Source organism: Saimiri boliviensis, chromosome 6, assembly GCF_048565385.1.
Source record: "Saimiri boliviensis isolate mSaiBol1 chromosome 6, mSaiBol1.pri, whole genome shotgun sequence".
Classification (NCBI taxonomy): Eukaryota; Metazoa; Chordata; class Mammalia; order Primates; family Cebidae; genus Saimiri; species Saimiri boliviensis.
Window position 1 is genome coordinate 32,011,319 of NC_133454.1, and position 22,180 is coordinate 32,033,498.

At 36.1% G+C, this 22,180-nt stretch overlaps 2 protein-coding genes across 7 annotated transcripts in view; one reads left to right on the plus strand and one right to left on the minus strand.

Moving 5' to 3' along the window:
* Positions 1-6,298, plus strand: part of CEP57 (centrosomal protein 57) — an 85,133-nt gene extending 78,835 nt beyond the window's left edge. Inside the window, exon 12 of the transcript XR_012518003.1 lies at positions 5,756-6,298. The gene's annotated coding sequence lies outside the window, so the exon portion shown is untranslated. The remainder of the gene's footprint in view (positions 1-5,755) is intronic.
* Positions 1-22,180, minus strand: part of MTMR2 (myotubularin related protein 2) — a 91,515-nt gene that overhangs the window by 34,072 nt on the left and 35,263 nt on the right. For 3 of the 6 annotated variants that reach the window (XM_003923797.4, XM_003923798.4, XM_074400443.1), the window contains one exon: positions 12,567-12,672. In XM_003923797.4, the coding sequence (XP_003923846.1) occupies positions 12,567-12,672 (106 nt within the window). Of the gene's footprint in view, positions 1-9,765; positions 9,811-12,022; positions 12,103-12,566; positions 12,673-21,868; positions 22,024-22,180 lie in introns of those variants that run through there. The other 3 variants (XM_074400447.1, XM_074400445.1, XM_074400446.1) reach the window with 3 other exon arrangements.

Consider the following 22,180-nt stretch of genomic DNA (forward strand, 5'->3'; position numbering starts at 1 on the left):
GGAACCTATCTTCTTAAAATGGGGGTTAGGATACCGCATGTTCTCACTCATAGGTGGGTGCTGAACAATGAGAACACATGAACACAGGGAGGGGAGCATCACACACTGGGGTCTGTTGAGGAGGCTAAGGGAGGGACAGGGAGGTTGGGGAGGGATAACATTGGGAGAAATGCCAGATATAGATGATGTGGGGGAAGGAGGCAGCAAACCACCTTACCATGTATGTACCTATGCAACAATCCTGCATGATCTGCACATGTACCCCAGAACCTAAAGAAATTTTTTAAAAAAGAAAGAAAAACAATGGGAGTTGGGAACCAAGAGAGCAAAGCCAGTCTGGTGTTAGGTTTTTCTGCCTTCACGTGTAAATATCTTTAGTGGAGAATAAGTTACATGACCCTCAGACTTGAGGGAGGAAAATTGACTCCTAGAGAAATCCTCAAGGATACATTTAGCACTTTCTCTTACTGAATCAAAATAATGTCACTAACTGGCTATCCAACATGTTTTCTATTAGATGCATCAGAACCCTGCCTGCCTCTGATGCTCTGGCTGGTAAGATTCCATAAAATGTGCTCTTCGATAGCATTTAATACACTATTTCATCATTTTATTATCAAGAAAAGTCTGATAATCTTATTAAAAATCTTACTTGAAATCAAAAAACACAAGATTCAAATTTATAATTCTTTTTTTTTATTCCTACTAAACAGTTTGGTATTGCTCCCTTCCCAGTCCTGATTTTCTTCCATGCCTGCTTCATCAAATTATTTCCAAACTGCCCAGTAATTTTCCATGTGATTTTAACTTCTCTTTCACTCCCTCCCTTTCTATTCTCCCTCTCTCTCTTTTTCACACACACAGGCACATAAACACAAAAATGCACTCTCTCTCACACACACAATTAGGAAATTACTATAAACTGGATCTGGAAGTTGGCAAATGTAAGGGTCAGTTTTCATGTAGAACAGTTAGACAGTAGAAAAACAGGAAATAATTTGTCTGAAATCTGCAAAACACTATAATAATCACCTGAAAGGGAAAAATGTGTCTATATAGTTATGAACTATCCTCCAGATTTTTTAATGTACTGTGCTAAAACCCAGATGGGGGAAAAAAGGATTTTCTTAGTAACTTATTTTTTGTTGGATAATGCTTCTAAAGAAAATTGTATCAATTATACTTTATTCTTTTTTTCCTACAACTTGACTGACAAACCACAAAGTAGGCAAATGAACCATGCAAACAAAAAATCTAACAAGGTAGAGCCACAGACTGGCATCTGGGATAGATCTTATTGGTTACACATGTGAAAGTACAACCAAGTTCAAGCACAGGGAAGCCCTTTCTTTTTATAACACACTCAAGGACACTTTGGCTTTTCAGCTGAAACCACAACTAGCAAAAGCTGGACAATGTTACAACACCATCCATGATTCAACGACAACAAAAAGGATGTCTAGAAAACATCATTTCATGCTATGGGTTGAACTGTGCCCTCAAATAATGTTGTTGAAGTCTAACCACCAGTGCCTTAGAATGTGACCTAATTTGGAAACAGGTTGTTGCAGATATAATTAGTTAAGATGAGGTCATACTGGTATGGGGTGAGCCCCTAATTCAATATGACTTGTATCCTCACAAGAAGACAGCAATGTGAAGAAACAGGGAGAATGCTCTATGAAGATGGAAGCAGAGATTGGACTGATGCATTTACAATCCGAGGAACATCAAAGATGGCTGACCCTCATGAACAGCTGTGAGAAAAATATGGAATAGATTCTCCCTCAAAGCTCTCTTGGTTGGCAGGAGTCAACCCTGCTAACACCTTGATTTCCGATGTCTAGGCTCCAGAACTATGAAAGAATAAATTTCTGTTGTTTTAAGCCACCTAGTTTGTGGTACTCTGTTTTTATAGCAGTACTAAGAAACTAGTATGCCTAATATCAATAAAAACTTTCAGATTTTCATCTTAAAATCCAAGTTTTCACAATTGTGAAAACTTAGAAGCAATCTGACCTTTAGTAGGTGAATGGATAAATGAACTGTGGTACATTATACAAAGGAATATCATTCAGTGATAAAAATAAATTAGCTATCAAGCCATGGAAAGACTTGAGGAATCTTGAAAGCATATTACTAAGTGAAAGAGCCAATCTGAAAAGGCTGCACACTTGATGATTCCAACTACATGACATTCTGGAAAAGGCAACAACGTGGACAAAGAAAACTATCAGTGATTGTCTGTTCATGGAGAGGAGAAAAAGAAAGAGGTGAGGCAAAAGGGATTTTTAGGACACTGAAACTATTCTACATGATACAGTAACAATGAATATATACCATCATACTTTTGTCAAAACCCATAGAATGTACACGTCAAAGTATGAACCGTAATGCAAACTATGTATTTTAGTATTAAAATAAAAATGTATCAATATTGTTTCATCAATTGTAACAAATGCACCACCATGCAAGCTACATTCAATGGAATAACTGTCAACTCCTTCACTTTTCTGCAAAAACTTCTACAAAAAATCCTGTATCTCTAAAGGGTAACACATTATTCTATACATGAGCTAAGTCACAATTTAATGCTTTCTTGACTCTCATATTTAATCTATTTCTAAATGTTGGCAGGTCTCTTCATTTCCCACACCACTAATATAGTCCCACTTTTCCATCCATTAAGGACTAGCCCCACGCCTTCTGATGTGTCCTTCTGAGCTATACTACAGGCAGTCCTTTCCAATAAATGATGGTTCATAATAGATTATCTGACAAAAAAAAATAAAACAGAAGATAGGTAGACATAATATTATCTAAATTACTTTCATTTTGTCTCATACCAAGGAGAATGAGCCCAGCTTATGTACTATTTTTAGAAGATCATTATTCATTCAGTGTTCGTATCACCCTTGAAAGATAAGTAGTATTCATATGCCCATTTGTAAATGGGGTAATTGATCTTTACAGGAGTTAGGGTACTTTTCCAAGGTGACATATATCTCCCAACAGCAGCTGGAATCAAACAGATGTCTGCTTACACTAAGGCCATGATCATGACATGATAGCAACCCAAGCAAGCAAGGGATATGAAGGACCAGAGGCTGAGAAAGAGATCAGAACCAAAGGTAAAAATGTGGGAGTCATCCAAAAAGAGATGACAGCTGAAACCATGAAGAAGAAAGAGGATGTGGAAGAGAGTGGAGGACGCCAAGGGATGAAGAAAACTTTAGCATGACCCCACTAATAAGAGAAGAAACAGCAAAGATACAGAGAACGGGAGAGCAGATGAGAAATGAACCACATATTGTCACCACATTTGAAACCTGGAATCATCTTTGACTCCTCTCTCCCTATGATCTGCAATGTTAAGGTAGCTTTGTGTACACTACATTCACCTATCATTTTTTTTAAGATTCGCTCTTTACCAAGCATTATGCCATTATCCTAGTACATGTCCTTTAGCAACTTTTACTTAGAATTATTCCAATAGCTTCCAAACATGTCTCATTTGTTCCATTCAACCTGCTCTTAACTAGTATCACCTGTTTATGTACCCACAGCCTCTTCTATCACACCATCTACTATTATTCACAATGCTCTGTCCTTGGATTTTGAATCTATCTTGAAAAACAAATGGAGATCCACTATTCATTTCATACTGCAGATATTCAATAGTAAACATATAATCTTAAAATCATCCTCCCCACTGAAAGGCATTTATATTGTTTCCAGACTTGTGATTACAAACTTGAGAATTATCTTGTCAAATTTTAACCATATTATTTATAAAATAAGCAAAAATTAAAATCTTAAAAATATTGAGCTTTTCTGTTCAAATACAAGGTATGTCTAAGTATTCATCTTTATCACTCAGCAGAGTTCAAAAGTTTCTTCATATATTTTCTGCATATTTAAGTTTATTCCTAGATATTTTACATTTTTTATTATAAATATGATTTTTCTTTCTCTTATGTTTTATATGTATTTTTATAATAGAAAGCTATAATTCTTATATATAAATTTTGCCTTTTATACAAGTGTGCCTTGTAATTTTTTTGTTGGAAGTCAGACATGTAAAAGGTACTAGATAAAAAGAACTGAGGTAAACAGGCCTTTGGTGATGTGGTGAAGCAGGAGGGAAACTGTTAAGATACTTGATAGATTACACGTGTAGTTTAGGAGCAGCTTGTATTTTCTGAACAGCATATATGTCTATAATCAATATATAGTAGTTTTGTGTATTGAAACCCATTTAGCTAGATAGATATCATTCTGTCATAGAATATAACACAATTAATAATTATCAAATGATTTATACTTATCATGTTCACAAATAATGTGCAATTAATATCTTTATTCCAGTCTCTTGGAATAAATGTGGGACTTTCCTTATGGGTAAAACTGGAACTGCTAAAAATAATGAGCGTTTGTAGATATTGCTATATTTGTCTCTACTGTGGCTGTTTCAGCACTGTGTGAGAATTCCCACTAACCAACTTCTCCAGCAATACTTGGTATTATCATACTTGTTAATTTTTTTGATCTAACAAATGTGAAATAATTTTTCTCAGTTGCTTTAAAAATGACATATCCCTGATTCCCTGATTATAGCGAAGTTTAACATTTTTAAATATATTGATTGAATATTATGTATATATTTTTCCTTCAATTTCTTGTTCATAGATTTTCTCAACTTGCTATTGGGTTGCATTTTCTCTTATTAATTTGTAGATGTTCTTTGCATATTTGGATACTAATCTTCATCAATTACACATATTCTTTGCAAGTCTACTATTCCAAAATGTGATTTGTCTTTCCAGTCTTCACATATGGAATTTGTCACATAAAATTAGTACATTTTAGCACAATAAAAATAATAATCTTCTCTTTAAAGGTAACACTTTAGAGTCTTATTTTAAATATTCTTCCTGATACCATAAATCATAACAATATTGTCATATATTTTCTTCTAAAATTTTAGAGTTTTTATTTTCAGTTTTAGGTTTTCAATCTAATGAATTCAGTTGGTGTGTGTGAGCTGAAAATCCAACCTCTTACTTTTTTTAAATTTAAACATGGCTAACCTAGCATTGCTAAACAAATAGTTCATTCATTCTTTCTCACACTGATTTTTTTTTTACTACATCTGTCATATACAGAGTTCCTAAACTTGACTGATTTATTCGTATCCTGATTTACTTTAGCTTTATGTCTCACTGGGTGAATCTGCCCACTTTATTTTTCCTCTTGGTTAATCTTGACCTTTTACCCTTGCATATAAATTTTAGAGTCAGCTAAAATTGTGCCACGTTCTGCAAAACAAATTTTTGAATTTTTTTGAAATTATATTCAATCAAGATATATTTGAAAATATTTTACATCTCTAGGCTATTGAATTTACTCATCCATTTATTTAGATATTCTTTTAGCTTCTTTAACAAAGTTTTCTATAAAGTTCTTCTAAATCTCGTTTTAACTTATTCCTAAGTAAGGTACTTTTGTTGCTGTAATAACTGAAATCTTCCTTAAATCACATTTTTGAAAATTCTTGCTAAGGTACAGAAGCATGATCTTTTTTATGTTATCTTGTATCCAGCAACAGTGCCAAGCTATATAATTAATTCTGGTAGTTTGTATATAGATTTTTCTCAGATTTTCCAGACAATCATCTACAAATAATGAAAGTTTTATTTATTCCTTTCATTTCTTGTATCATTTATTATTTTTTCTTTCTTATTTTACTGCCTAGGATTTCCAGCATAATGCTGGATAAAAGTGGAGACAGTAATCATCAAGTTGCTAAGCTTAAAGAAAATATTTCGGAGCAGTGTGAAGAAGAGGCAAGAGCGACCCCTGGACTGGCCAAAGCCCACGTGCCGCTGCATCCCGCGCTCAGCGCCTACGTCCCGCCGCCGTCGCCACCATGCCCAAGAGAAAGGCTGAAGGGGATGCTAAGGAGATAAAGCCAAGGTGAAGGACGAACCACAGAGAAGATCCGTGAGGTTGTCTGCTAAACCTGCTCCTCCAAAGCCAGAGCCCAAGCCTAAAAAGGCCCCTGCAAAGAAGGGAGAGAAGGTACCCAAAGGGGAAAAGGGAAAAGCTGATGCTGGCAAGGAAGGGAATAACCTTGCAGAAAATGGAGATGCCAAAACAGACCACGCACAGAAAGCCGAAGGTGCTGGAGATGCCAAGTGAAGTGTGTGCATTTTTGATAACTGTGTACTTCTGGTGACTGTACAGTTTGAAATACTATTTTTTATCAAGTTTTATAAAAATGCAGAATTTTGTTTTACTTTTCTTTTAAGCTATGTTGTTAGCACACAGAACACTTCATTGCTGTTTTGGGGGAAGGGGCATATGTCACTAACAGAATGTCTCCAAAGCTGGATTGATGTGGGGAAACGCCTTTCCCTTCTTGTTTTGAGAGACTTCCTCTTGGCTCCCAGGAGGAGGGATTCCCTGACTTTGACACACATGGCCACCTTGGCACACAAAAGCCTTGTGGTATGGAAACACAAATTCGCTTTTATGTCCTCTTCTCACTTTCCGTCCTTTCGGCATAGACTTAACTCCCTTAAGCCCAGACATCTGTTGGGACCTGATTCCCAGTCATTGGTTACCAGTGTGTCAGGCAATCTGGACTTGCCAGCAATGCCACTGAGATGGCACCTGTCAAAGAGCAGTGGTTCCATTTCTAGATTGCGGATCTTCAGATAAATTCTGCCATTTTCATTTCACTTCCTGAAAGTCAGGGTCGGCTCGTGAAAAGTTGTTAAACAACATGCCAAATGTCAACCCTCACTCTAAACTTTCCCTGTTCAGAGCATCAGATGAAGACTTCATTGGGTTTTATAGTGGCTTTCTGATTTTTGGTAGTCCATCAAAGAAGGGAGTTTGAAAGTTGTTGTATACTGTTAATGATTGTCTGCCCATGTCCTGCCTGAAATACCATGATTGTTTATGGAAAGTATCTTTAATAAAGCTGGATACAGTTTGGCTTGGAAAAAAAAAAAAGAAAATATTTCTACTATTTCATCATTAAAGATGAGGCTTATTGTAGAGTTCTGATGGATATCCTTTCTCTGGCTAAGGTTGGTTTTTTCAATTGCTAAGTTCTTAAGAGTTGATATTGCTGGTAAGGGAGGTGAAGGTGTTAATCATAAATAAATGCTAACAATCATTTCTTCTCTATTAAAATAATTACTATGTGATAGACACTGCTCACTAGCTAACATATGCTCTGTGAGACTCCTTAACTCATTCTAAATAGATGTGCATGTTTACAGTACATGTCAATATCACATTTACAAACACAGTCTAGCTAAAAAATAATCCAAGTTTGATTCATAAGGAAAATATGCATAACATAACACAAATTTTAAAGAGATAAGCACATTTGCCTGAATTAAGCCTATTAAATATTTCAAGGCAAGACAGATGGTTAAGAACAAAACATATCCTTTATAATATACATGTACATAAGACATTTAAAACAAAGACATAAAAGACATAATTCTATTTAATATTTAATTCTGAATTATGGACAAACATTAGTATAAAACCACAGGCTTCACAAAGGAAAGGAACTGCTACATAGTTTGACTGTTATTTTTCAATCACCACCATTTGAGGCACATACTTTAATTAAAACCCAGTGCTATACAAATTATAACTAATAAATAAGTAGAGTTGTACATTTGAATTTTAAAATCCTACATTTTATGGGATTGATTCTCCAGTGAGCAAATAAACAACCAGACATAAGTTTCCTGAGTTCTAATTCTGCTAAGTGGCAAATTTCAGAAATATGTTCTAGTAAAAAGAAGCCTAATTTTAAAAACTGCAAATGAGTTATTTCCTTAAATTGCATTACTTAAAATTCTATATAAAAGAATTTGGTAAGTTTTAAAACTGAAATTAAGTGAGTTTTACTTCCAGGGGAAGAACAAATGAAGCAAAGAGAAAACACTACAGTTCTGTCACTAGAAAAGCACAATTCAATTTACAAAGCCAGGATTTGTGCCCAATTTTTCCAGGATTACATCTGTGTAAGACTTTTTCCATAACAAACAAGGATAACAAGGCAAAAAAGTAAAACAAATAGAATTCCACTTGAAAAATCAAAGTTCAACATACATCTAGACAAGTTCTCTCCCCAGCCCATTTTCCATTCTGCTTTACTGATGCAGAGGCAACAAATCTTTTTTGAATACCAAATTCCTTATAGAAAAAGCTTTCATATTTAGAAAGTGCCATTTTACAGTACCTATAGCAAAAAACCTTTACAATTTAATATTTTAAATGAAACTGGATTAGCTTTTCAATGTATAATGTTCTCCATACTTTCTATGTAAAAGCTGTTACTAAAAAGGAGCTTCTAAAATGTGAAGTCTCAGGATGTGAAGAAGCAATGAGGCTTTGTGAAGAACTGGAATTCTAGAGGTTAACCAGCTTTAAATCATCTGTGAATTATAATTTTCAAAAACACTACACCAAACCCTTCATCCACACCTAGCAGCCAAACCATAGTCAAAATGCAACACATAGCTGTCTGTAGTTAGTTTTGCCTATAATTCAAACACTACTATTTTATGGTTGCTAAAGATACACACATGAAACGCAATCATCATCACTTAACAAAATTGAGAGAGGAAATCAAATTTTATTATAAAACTCTCCTTTTCTGGTTACTAGAAAAGCACTTCTCAAATATTTATTAAGAAAGTAATACTGAAATCTACTATTTTCATTCCCCAAATATATAAAAGATATTCCTTATTAATTAAGAAAATCTCACTTAGTATTTTAAAAAATACTAAATTTTTAAAATTTTTTAAATCATGGGAGGGGTCTCTCCTTGTAAATGTACCTTACAAGAGTATGAATGACCTGAGATAAAATAAGGGCAACAGCCAACTGTGCCACTAAGTATATGATTTAGCTCACCCTTTCTGACTGTCAGGTTTCTCATTTGTTAAATGGGAATAATAACTGGATCACAGGACTGTTGAGAAAGCTAAAAGAGATGAGGCATGTATGAATATCTATCACAGTAGCAGGCTAGACTTTTTTTTTTTTTAATTATTAGAAGCACATGCCGTCTAACCCAACCTTCTTTCTAAAAGAAATCTACCTAATAGATTTGAAATCAGGCTGCATTTTTAAATGATACTAACACTTAATTTAATGTTAGTCATTCATCTCCCTCTAGCAGCTGAAGACTGTAATTCAAGTAAAGATATATCGAACAATTAAAGATACCTTTAAAAATGAGTAAACTGGGTAACATGCAGCTTAACACCATATTACTTTTCTTTTTTTCTCTGCCCCTTTAGGCACTGTCCTAGGGAAGAACAGTTAACCTTTGTTGCCTAAAACCATCTGCTTAATTTAATAGCTATCTGCTTATTCAGCAAATAAAAATTATCTGAGGGTCCTCCTAAATTGTGAAAGATGCTAAATTAGGTAAGGTACTAATGGGATACATTGAAACAATTCCTGCAAACAGAAGTGATGTATAAATTTGACAGACTCCCTTTGTAACCTGGTGCTAAGCTAGTCATGTAATTGAGGACATTTATGTCTAACATTTAACCTGAAGGGACAGGCATAAATAAGTCTATTCCAAAAAATTTGTATTTATAATCACCCTACCCATCATATTATCTCCAAATTGTACAGGTGCAAAATGATCTTTTGTTTCAGAAGGAAAAGGCTTTCTTACTTTTTCTTTCGTAAAAAAGTAGTAACTAAACATACCTAGTGGCTAGATCTTGGTTTCCAAAAAAAAGAACCAGGACTCCCATGAAAACTAGATGATGATTCGAGAACTGAGGGAGGAAACATATATTATGAGTCAGGAACATCTTGTCATGCCAGAAAGTAAGGAAATGCTCAAAAAACAGCACAGTGATGAGAGTATGGCAAAGGAACAAAAGAACTGACTGAAAGAACTCTCAATCTGAAGCTGGAATCAATAAAGTAGTTATGGTTGTAACAAAAAGTATAAAACGAATATCCATGAGTCCATAATAAAATAAAGCTTAAACAAATCAATAAATGGGAGAAAAAATCTCCCATGCAGAATTGAAAAAAAAATGTTAATAGATGTTCCACCTTAAAGGAGGTAAAGTATAATGCCCTACTCCTTAAGTTTGGGTTATGCATAGCAACTTCTTTCCAGAAAGTACAGTATGTGGATGGGTGAGGGGCACAGGGAATAATTACAGTGAAAAAAACTAACATCACCTCAACCAAGAGATCAAGGTTAACATCAACAGTGATAAATCATGTTGGTAATATGTACCCTTAATAAAATGTGATAAAATGGCACTTTACCTCTGTGATCTTCCTACCCAAAACACATAACACTACTTGAATGAGTAAAATGTCACATGGTCTATAAAATACCATCAAGTCATCAAAAACAAGAAAAGTCTGAGAAACTGTCCCAGTCAAGAGAAACCTAAGGAGACATAACTATTCAATGTAATATGGCATCATGCTGGGTGGGATTCTGGAACAAAAAGAACATTAGGTAAAAACTAAGGATATCTGAATAAAGTATGGACTTTAGCTAAAACTAACCTATCAATATCAGTTCATTATGTGGAACAAATGTAGTATACTAACGTAAGATGTTATAATGGATGAAACTGGAGGTGAAGTATATAAGAACTCTATTATCTTTGCAATTTTTCTATGCATCTAAAATTGTTCTAGAATTAAAAGTTTAAGAAAAATTAGAAAACCTTACAATATTTTCTATACAGATTAACAGATGTACTATAGCCCTCATTTTGTCCAAATGTAAGCCAGTCATTCAATATTTATTTATTTCCTCAGGTGTCCTGAGGAAAAGATGGAGGTCTACACGCAGAGATAAGCTGATAGTGGAGAATCCTCCTTCGTCTGCCCATTTTCAGCACCCTGTAATATACTGTACCTCACATGTATGTCGAGTTAAGTAGTTTAACACTCACAATTATACATAAATGGTTTAAAATGTTTCAGATAAGAAACAGCAGGTAGAAAATAAGATACAGGCATAAGCAACTAGCAAAAGTAACATTCCTTCATTCCTAGTATAAATTCTTTCAGTCACAGTATGAGGTTAGTCATTGTTTAATGACGCTTTTACCTAATAAAATCTGACCAAAATTAGGCCAAGACATTTCAAAATTATTAAGAAGCCCATAGGCCTTTGGTGGATTTTTATTAATGTAATGAATAAGGAAATATTAGATACATACATATATTTTAAAGCAGTAACAACCCGAGAAGCAACAATGGATTTATAACCATTCTTGTTAACAATGAACCCTGTTCTTTGTATGCTTCAAGATAATGTCTAATGATATCATGAAGCCTTCATAATTATCACAATATATATTCAGATTATGAGGATAAGCCCTTCTAATTTTTAGTGATGTTTTAAACCACGATATTCCCCATCTAATATTTTATGAAATATCACAAAAGGTAATAAGAAATAAAAAATAATAATAATGAAAAGAAAAAGAAATATGCAGAAGATTTTCCAGATGTTGTCTTGTTGTTCTGACAATGAAATGGCTGAAAAAGATATAAGTATCTTCAACATATGCTCAACAGCAAATGACTGCATAATGTTTTAGCTAAAACTGTGTAAGTGTAACCAGTGAGAAATCAGCCAGTTGTTTGGAATAAAAAGATTCTGACATGCTGTCCATCATGTCAGAATACAAGAAGACATACCCTCATCAGATTATGGATTTGCCAATGCCTTGATCTTGGACTTCCCACCTTCCAGAAACATGAGATATAAATGTTTATTGTTTTGTGTTTTTTAGAAAAATAATGATTATGAAGTAAGGGTAAAGGGTTGGCACTACACATATAATTCGTTTTCTCAATCATTCATGGACAAGCAGTTATAGAAAAGCAGATGAATCCAGAAATGCAGAGTTCTACAGGGTATTGCTAATGTGGTTAATTTCATAGAAATGAGACCTTTAATAAATAGAGGAATACTTACAAACTACAATGAGATGTGTAGGAACTATCACACAGTGTTTAAGTGACTTAGCTCCCGAACTGGACTGCATGGGCTGGAACACTGGCAATAGAATTTATTAGCTATGAGATCTTGGACACATTACTTAATCTCTACAAGTTATTATCATCTGTAGAATGCTGACAGAATTGGTGAGAGTCTTACAAGAGATAATTCATGTATAGCACTTAGAACAATGCTTGGCACACAGTATGTATTCAATAAATGTTAGCTATTATTGGCTGTTACATAAATAATCATAAAAATCCTTTATACCACAAAAAAATTCATTAATCATCTTTTGGCAAAGAACTTAGAGGTGATCAGCCTCAGAGATGAATTACACATTTTTCTTTACAAATAAGTAAGCATTCCAAATTTGCTGGCCTATTCTGGGATATTTTGTAGACTGGGATCTATGAGAATACTCCATCAATATTTCCTGCTAAATTAGTTATACTGATAGTGTTGGCAACAAATATCTAACAGAAAGTACTTCATCAGAAATTTAAAATAGTATACATACCCTCAAATCAGGAGAAAAGTTGTCGGCAGAAGTTGAAATGGAGTCTGATGATACAACAGAAGCTGATTTTGTATGCACTGAATTCTCTGAATGAGAAGTGGAGGCACTACAAAAATACAAAAGGATAGTATGTTGGAAAAATGGGTGCATCAAAGACCAATTTCAGACATTGTATTTAATATAACTCCATTATTCATTAGAATTTCCACTGCCACCTAAATTCTGCTTTGCCTATTCAATCTTATCTCTAAATCTTAACAAATTATAAACGATTCCTGCTGGGTCAAGTATTCTTATGATCTAAGTTCCCTCTGGACAGACTCCCAATACTCATGAAGACACTCCAGGCTAATTCCTTCTTTTTATCCATTCATCCAAAGAACATTCATTGAGTGGGCCAATGTACAAAACCACTACACCACGCACTGTGATTTGGAAATAAATATGATAGCCTCCCCATGTTCATGAAGCTCAAAAGCTTGTGACAGACAAGTAAATAAGCAGTGCAATGTGATCACTCTAAATACACCCACATACACACACACATATACTCACGCACAAACCCCACATACATACAGACATCTTTGGGAGAAAAGAAAAGGAAGCAGCCAACTCTGGCCAGGAAGTTCAGGAAGATTTCACTGAAAGAGGAGATGATATTCAAACTGAGTCTTCAAAGGTAGGAGATTATTAGACCCAACAAACAAGGAAATTTCAAAAACAAACAAAAGGCAAGTATGGAAGTATCAAAGTCGATAGAACATCTCAGACACTATAAATAGTTGAACAAGGGTGAGTGAATAAAACAGCAGATGAGGATGGAAAGAAAGGCTCTTCTTTGTACCTTCCTACCACATCAAACAACCCTGTGTTGAACATCTACTTCTTCCATTATAAGTAATCAATCTGCAGTTTTACTTTCTTAAATTCCTATAAAACTTTTTTTTTTTTTTTTAGACAGAATTTTACTCTTCGTCACCCAGGCTGAAGTGCAATTGTGCAGTCTTGGGTCACTGCAACCTCCGCCTCCTAGGTTCAAGCAATTCTTCTGTCTCAGCCTCCCAAGTAGCTGGGATTACAGGTGCCCACCACCACATCTCGCTTAATTTTTTTGGTATTTTTTGTAGAGATGGGTTTCACCATGTTGGCCAGGCAAGTCTCAAACTACTGACCTCAGGTTATCTACCTGCCTTGGCCTCCCAAAGTGCTGATTACAGGCATGAGCCACCATGCCCAACCAAACTTTTTTACCTGATCACATACTATCTTTTATTATTTTGTCTCATCAACTAGTGTCCCAAAAACAAAAATTATGCCTTTTTTTTGGTGGGGAGTGGGGGCAAGAGATGAGGTCTATGTTATCCAGGCTGTTCTCCTCGAACTCCTGGCCTCCTCAAACAGTCCTCTCACTCAGCTTCCCAAAGTGTTGGGATTTCACACATGGGCTACAATGCACAAACCTACTTCTTTTTTATTTTCCACAAAATCTATTTCAGGACCTGTGTACACTGTTAAAAGGCGTTATGTTTGTTAAATTTAAAAAAAAACGATGACAGTATGCCACAGCTGAATAATTGATATAATTTCCTCTTAGTAAAAGAAAGTTAAAATTAATTAAGGTAGATGAATGGTGGGAAAAGGTCAAATATTTTGAATTGAGTCTTAAAGTTCAGATTTTTAAAAATGTATTTTTCTAAAGCATATTAAGAGTCTTCCTCACGGGCCGGGCGCGGTGGCTCAAGCCTGTAATCCCAGCACTTTGGGAGGCCGAGGCGGGTGGATCACGAGGTCAAGAGATCGAGACCATCTGGGTCAACATGGTGAAACCCCGTCTCTACTAAAAATACAAGAAATTAGCTGGGCATGGTGGCACGTGCCTGTAATCCCAGCTACTCAGGAGGCTGAGGCAGGAGAATTGCCTGAACCCAGGAGGCGGAGGTTGCCGTGAGCCGAGATCGCGCCATTGCACTCCAGCCTGGGTAACAAGAGCGAAACTCCGTCTCAAAAAAAAAAAAAAAAAAAAGAGTCTTCCTTACACCAGAAGTCAAAATTTTTTCACTAGATTTTGATGAAATACTTTACCTTAGAGTTGTGATATTTAAGACCCATTTACCTTTAAAATAAACTCCATATATGCACTACAAACCTGTCTATAACAAGAATAACTAAACTACTTATACAATGTGAAAATCGTCTCCCCAAAAAAGAAACTGTCACTTCATTTAAATGAACAGAAAATGGTACTCCAGTGTACTCCAATGTACTCCATAAGAAATTGTATTACATAGTTTTATAATGTAAGGAAAGAAAAAGTGACAGGCTGTGAATATTTTCCTTTTTCTTTGTAGCTAAATTTTGATTGAATGTCATTTCCATTAAAATAACAGGTAAAATAATTAAACTTTAGGCACAGTACTTTGACAGACATTGTTAGCTCCCTACTTCAAATGATTCCCCTTTCTCCCTGACTTTGATCAGGGTAGTTTGTGCCCTGACAAAGATAAGAGGCTTGTTATTCTCTTCCTTGTGGCTAGGAGAGCCATGTGAGTCAATTCTGGTCAGTGGGATTTAGTGGAAAGTCTGCTAATGGTTATGGAAACCTTTTATTTTCTTAATAAAGTAAGGGCAGAAACAGCAGGGAAGTCTTTATCCTTTCCCATTTCTCTTGCCTGAAACAAGAATGTTAAGTTTGGAAATACAAGAGCCATCTTACAAACATTAGCAACATTAGGCCTGCTGAGGACAGGGAGCCAAAGAATAGGATGAGCATACATTCTTGTAGCATCACTGGCCAACAACTGTCTACCTCTGGAATTCTTGTTATGTAACATAAACGGCTAAGCACAGCTGTGTGTGCCTGTAGTCCAAGTTGCTCGAGAGGCTGAGACAAGGATCGCTTGAGCCCAGGAGTTTGAGACCAGCCTCGGCAACATGGCAAGACCCCGTCTCAAAAAATTAATAATATTAAATAAAATTAAGTTTTTTAAAATAAAATAAATGAACCTAATTTTTTTAAATCAATGCAGTAGAGTCTGTTCTATACAGTCAAACACAATATAGCAATCAACATCTCATGAAGTCTATCAGGGCAAGTTCAAATGTATAATGCTATTTTATATGCATATGCCCTTCTGGGAGAAGAGAAAAAGGCAGTCAAGTATAATTTGAAATTATAAATAGTGTATTTTCTAAAAATAATATTGACAGAAAGAATATTGTAGTACATAGCATCAAGAAACCAAATGGCTCTCTGGATGGATGTGGTAGCCCATGCCTGCAATCCCAGCACTTTGGGAGGCCAAGGACGGGTTAGATGGCTTGAGCCCAGGAGTTCAAGACCAGCCTGGGCAACATGGAAACCCCCTCTCTACCAAAAATACAAAAATTAGCCAGGTGTGGTATTACATGCCTGTAGTACCAGCTACTTGACAGGATGAGGCATGAGAATCATTTGAACCTGGCAGGTAGAGGTTGCAGTGAGCTGAGATAGCATCAATGCACTCTAGCCTGGGCAAGATAGTGGGACTCTGTCTCCAAAAAAAAAAAAAAGAAACCAAATGGCTCTTTAGCACGAAAGTATAAAGTAAATAAATCTAAGAGAAATAAAATAAACAAATCCAGGTACTGAACCTTAAGCTTTGCAGTCTCAGATTCAAAGAATCAGTCTTTCAAGCAAAAATGTGGTAAATAGCCTTTAATTATTAACTTCGCTTTTCAGACACACACAAACATAAGTATATATTATGATCCACAATGTTACAGTTGAATAAGCACTAATGTATATTTCCATATAACCAGTCTACAAACGGTTTTACTCTCTAGGCAAATACTGAGGAGCTGAGGGGCACAGCAGTGGGAATACATCACAGTACGATTCTTGTGATTACAGCAGTAACAGAGAGAGCGAGAGAGAGAAGAGAGAGAGGGAAGGAGAGAGAGTGCACAGGAGAGAGGGACAGAGAAAGAGAGCAAGAGCAAGAAAGAGAAAGCAAGACCTTGAGCAAGAACGCACACAGGCATACAAGAACGCAGTAGACCTGTTAAAACTTCTGGTATAAATGTAAATGCTGCCTCTAGCAGCAACTCAGACTCAAGGTGGCCGTGGGCACACTAGGATGCATAGTTCTCTTTTCCGTAGTTGTTTTTTTTTCTTCTGTCATACTGGCTCTGTGCATGCTTGTAGTCACCATAGCTACTGGTATAACACACTCTAATTTCCATTGCTTTTTTTCCATTTCTCCCTGCTCATCTTGAAGTCAAGCTCTCTCTGTTTGTTTTTTATGAACTGTTCCACAAACAAGCTCTGAATTTCCCAAAATTCATGGATTTGCTTCAGGCCTTTCCAAAATAGAATGTTCCTTTACCCCAATCTATTTAATACCATTCTACCTACCCTTTAAGACCTGGTTTAAAAAACTAGCTTCTCTAAGAAGTCTTCCCCAGGTCTTCCAGTTGGAACTAAACTCTCAGTCTTCTACACTTTCATAAGACTTTGTCTATAACCACACTTAACACTTTCCACATTAGACTAGAGAACTTTGGTTACACGGCCACCTCCTTTGTAAATTACAAACTGCTAAAGAATAAGAATCTAGTCATTGGCAAGGCATTTGAACTTGGAGCAAAGTATGCAGTCCCTAATCTCAGTAAGTAACCAATACCGTTTTGGTCCTCAGATTTCTTATGCCTACACACTTCACCCCAGTCCATCCAAATATTCCTTGTCAAACTGGGCCTCTCTTCCAAATGCTAAAACTTCTAGTCAACTCTGTCGCATATGTTCATTACCATGTTATGTGTGTTTCCTATACCCACTTTTCTCTAAGTCTTTCTTCAACTACTAACTCTCTTCCTCATCTTTATCTGAACTCTTTAGTCCACAGTGAATAAACTCTCCTACATCTTCAACAGTATTCTCTCCTTCACCTCTGCCTCAGCTGACCTCCCCTCACAGGAATTCACTTCCCTGCAGCCTTTAATAAAAGACTCTTTTCTTTGCCCACATCTAACAAAGCCCAAAGATGAAATAAGCATTTTCCCAGCTTAACCCTCAGGCTTCTATATTAGTATTATTTTTGCATCTTCACATATAAAAGACTTCTTCCTCTAAGGTTCATGGCTTCTCAGAATACAGCCTCATTGTTACTATCACCTACCCACCTTTAATCATTCCTCCTCACTCACTAAGGGTTTTTTCATTTGGCTTACTTTCTTCTCCAACATTTCTTTCTACTCCAAAGCTACCATCTCTACGAGAATTCTATTATCCATAAACTATCAACAACCTAGCTCAAAATTCCTCAATTCTTACATCCCTCATACATATTCCCACTTCAGCAATGTGCATCTTGTCATGACACCTTGGACTTTATCCAAATTTCTGGGAATTACCCTGCCACTATAATCTTAAAATTGAGGAAATTAATCTTTGACCAGATGCTGACTCTTTCTAAATATTTAACTTTCTTAACTTCCCCTACATCTCATCTTCAACCTAACAGAGATACCCAGACACTCAACCCCTCCATTTTTTCTTATCCTTCATGATTCATTGCCCTCCCTTGCCTACTTCACTTCCTAACCATCAGTGTCCTTATATCCATATCCATTAGTCACAACTGCCCTGCTAATCCCTAAATGTGGACCAACATAACCATCCTTCTTGGCTACTAGTAAATCTAATCTTCAAACTGGGGCCACTTAAGATTAAAAACATCACCTAGGCCCAACACAGTACTCAATGATTCTCCCATTTCCTAAGTGACTTTTTAAAATAATAACCATCTTTTCCACACACACAGCTATCACAACCAATCAATCCAAAGTCCTGTACAGTCTACTTCCCTACTATCCCTTGGGTGTATCTTCTCTCAATATTTACCATCCTAACACCTCTTCTCTGGACTACTGCAAATTACTTGTATCTTTTCTCCTACTCATCCACTATATCATCCCAAACCAAAACCAAAGTGATCTTTCCAAAACCCAAATCTGATCATATCAATCCCTTGCTTAAATCTTCATTGATTCCTCACTGCTTGCAGAATCAAGCCAAAACTCCTCAGTATAACACTCAGTTTTCCAAGATCTGGTCCTTGTTCTACATATCCAGCTGCAGTTCTTACTCATTTGGAGCCACTAGGAATGGCCTGCAGATTTCTTAAGTTCTCTAGCCATTTCATGCCTCTGTGCCTGATAACCCTATTGTCTCTGCCTCTAATGTCCTTCATCATCTTCCATGCCCTTTGTCTCATCTATCTTGTAGATATAACTACTGCCTCCTTTACTGTATACTGTACATATTTCTATCATAATACCTGTAACTTTTTACTACATTTACTCACCTAAAAGCTCCTCTCCCAACATATTTTTGTTATTATTTACTACTTCAAGATTCTTTCTTTACTATAATCTTCTGTGAAGAAACAACCTTCTCAAAATAAAACATGTAAAACATTGAAAAAAGAATATGTGGGCCAGGTGCAGTGGCTCATGCCTGCAATCTCAGCACTTCGGGAGGCCAAGGCGGACAGATCACAAGGTCAGGAGATTGAGATCATCCCAACCAAAATGGTGAAACCCTGTCACTACTAAAAAACACAAAAATTAGCTGGTTGTGGTTGTGAGTACCTGTAGTCCCAGCTACTTGGGAGGCTGAGGCAGGAGAATCACTTGAACCTGGGAGGTGGAGGTTGCAGTGAGGTGAGATCGAGCCACTGCACTCCAGCCTGGTGACAGAGCAAGACTCCATCTCAAAAAAAAAAAAAAATGTGGCACATATAGCTATTATTATTTATTTATGACAACTGTTACTGCACACATATTATCCTCAAGTCACATTAGTTACATAAATAAAATTTTAATGGCAAAAGTTTGAAGGCAAGAACTATAATTTGTGGACTAACATTTACAAAACAAAAAATTATGTCTCTTGGATGGCATTATGTTAGAAGTATTAGAAAAAGAAATACTGGCAGGGCGTGGTGACTCACCCGTGTAATCCCAGCACTTTGGGAGGCCAAGGGGGGGGCAAATCATGAGGTCAGGAGTTCAAGACCAGCCTGGCCAATATGGTGAAACCTCATCTCTACTAAAAATACAAAAATTTAGCTGGGTGTAGCGACCAGTGCCTGTAATCCCAGCTACCCAGGAGGCTGCGGCAGGAGAATCACTTGAATCCGGGAGGTGGACGTTGCAGTGAGCCGAGATTGCGCCACTGCACTCCAGCCTGGGCAACAGAGCAAGACTCCATCTCAAAAAAAAGAAAAGAAAACAGAAATTCCCATTATGGAAGCATGTGTCTTGGCACTGCAAATGCAGTTTAAAAGTGAAACTATCATAGAAGATTAAAGTTATCAAGAGAGTTTCTCTTGAAATTTTAAGGAAAAAGAACTCCAATTTGAAATTGATTGCTTAAAATTACTTTTCTTCTATATAAAGAAAGCTCTTAAGTTCTAAAAAGGACAAAAAAGAAGATAGTACCAATGGAAGAGGGTACATGATTATATCATCAATAATTTTTCTCTGAGAAAATAAGAATAGAAATTGAATGTTCCTTTTGCCTGTTACTGTTTTCTACATTACATTTCCCAAAACTGTTTACTCCCACTGACAGACACTCCAATTACATAAGATAATTTCCATCAAGAAACCATTTTCATGTTGTTTTCTTCTTCCTTTCCTTTCTTTGAAACCTGAATATCACTCTGCTTTCCCAGTTTCATGTCTAATTCTTCTCTCTCTAGCTCAACAAGACTTGACTGAGTATGGCCAAAATCAGCTCTTACTTGGATTCACTCAGGAATTTCAGTCTCAGGTCTAACCAATTATATTAAAATATACAAGAATAACTTTTTTCAAGCATCATACCAACAATTCTTTAGCACTTGTACTGATTATGATGAAGATACTTGTATTGACACCCAGTTGCTTCAGAATCAAATGAAATGTGATAATCACAGCTTTCAGAGTGACAAGGATCCCCACTAATGATCACCATTTCCTAATTCTAGCTTACATTTTACTCCTACTAGGTAAACCTGTCCCTTACTACTGGCCCTGAGAATCAAACCCCTTACTTTCTACTTTGAAAGTCATTTAATTTAGTCTCCATAACACTCTTCCCTTTGGACCAACTGTGGTTTTGCCACCTAAAACATCTATTACAGTTTCTTTTTCCACAAGAAACCAGTCCCAAGTTAATGTTACTGATTCTTTCTAATGAATTTAGTCATTTCAAGAACCTATGCATTTGTATTCAGCCGTAGTGATGTTTACATTGATTCACTATGTTTATATTGATTTATTATATAGCAGTGTATATATTCCTTGAAAAAAATTTTAACAATTACTACTCCTTTCTATATATAAAACACTGGGTTATGAAATAATCTCTGCACTTGAAATTTCTCCCCAATAAGAGACATTATACCACACACACATATCAATAATACCACAAGAGGTACAAACAAGGGCCAGTAGGAGGGAAAAAAAGACAAAGGAAATGGTTAACAATTATAACTAGAGGAAGCCAAGAAATGTATAAAGCTGAGCCATTTGAAATTGCTATTTTTATAGGTCAGATGGCCAAATATCAACTGTTTTAGATGGTTCCACGTGCTAATGAAGGAAACAGAAAAAACTGAGGTTGGGCCTTTAATGAATGAATGAATCAGATCAAGGCTTTGGAAATCACACAAACGCAAAGGAAAAAAAAAGCAAAAATAAAGGCTTGAGAAACTACAAGGCATATTTTGTAAATAAGTAGTTTCTGCAAACTAAACAGATAAAAGGCTATAATTTGGTGAATTCTAAATGCCAGGCTTAAAAGCCTGGCTAATAAAAGGCAAGGGGCATACAATGAGACACTACTTCACACACACTATACTGTCTATAATAAACCGTTTTAAAAAACAGACAATAGCAGGTGGTGGCAAAGATGTGGAAAAATTGGAGCACTCATGGGCTGCTTGTGGGAATGTAAAATGCTATAGCCACTTTGGAAAACAGTCTGGTAGTTCCTTAAAAGGTGAAACACAGAATTACCCTATGACCTAGCAATTTCACTCCTAAAAATAAACCCAAGAGAAATGAAAATATTTTTCCACACACAAACACACTTGATTTACCAGAGAAAAACTATATATATATATATATCACATGAATGTACATGAATATGTACATGAATGTTTACAGCAGCATTATTCACAATAGCCAAAAAGTGGAAACAACCCATGTCATTCCCCTACTTAAAATCCTTCAATGGCTCCCTACTGCTCCCAAGATAAAGATGAGTACCTTACCACAGCCTCGAGTTGCTACATAATCTAATCCTTGCTGCCTTCTCCAGTTCCTCTTGTGTATCTCTCTCTCCCCTTGCTCTGCCCAGTTCAACCACACTAGTCTTCTCAGAGATTCTAAAATTAGCTGGCCCTCTGCAGGGAGCATGGTTCTGCCAAACTTGGCAACTGAAATATCACCTCCTTGGGAAAATCCAATCAGATGTTCCAAACAAAACCAGTGTCCCCATAGCCACTCTTATAGCACTCTGTGCTTTTTATTCTTTCCACTTAGCACCAGTCTCTTCTTTACATATCTTTGCAAATGTTTGACTA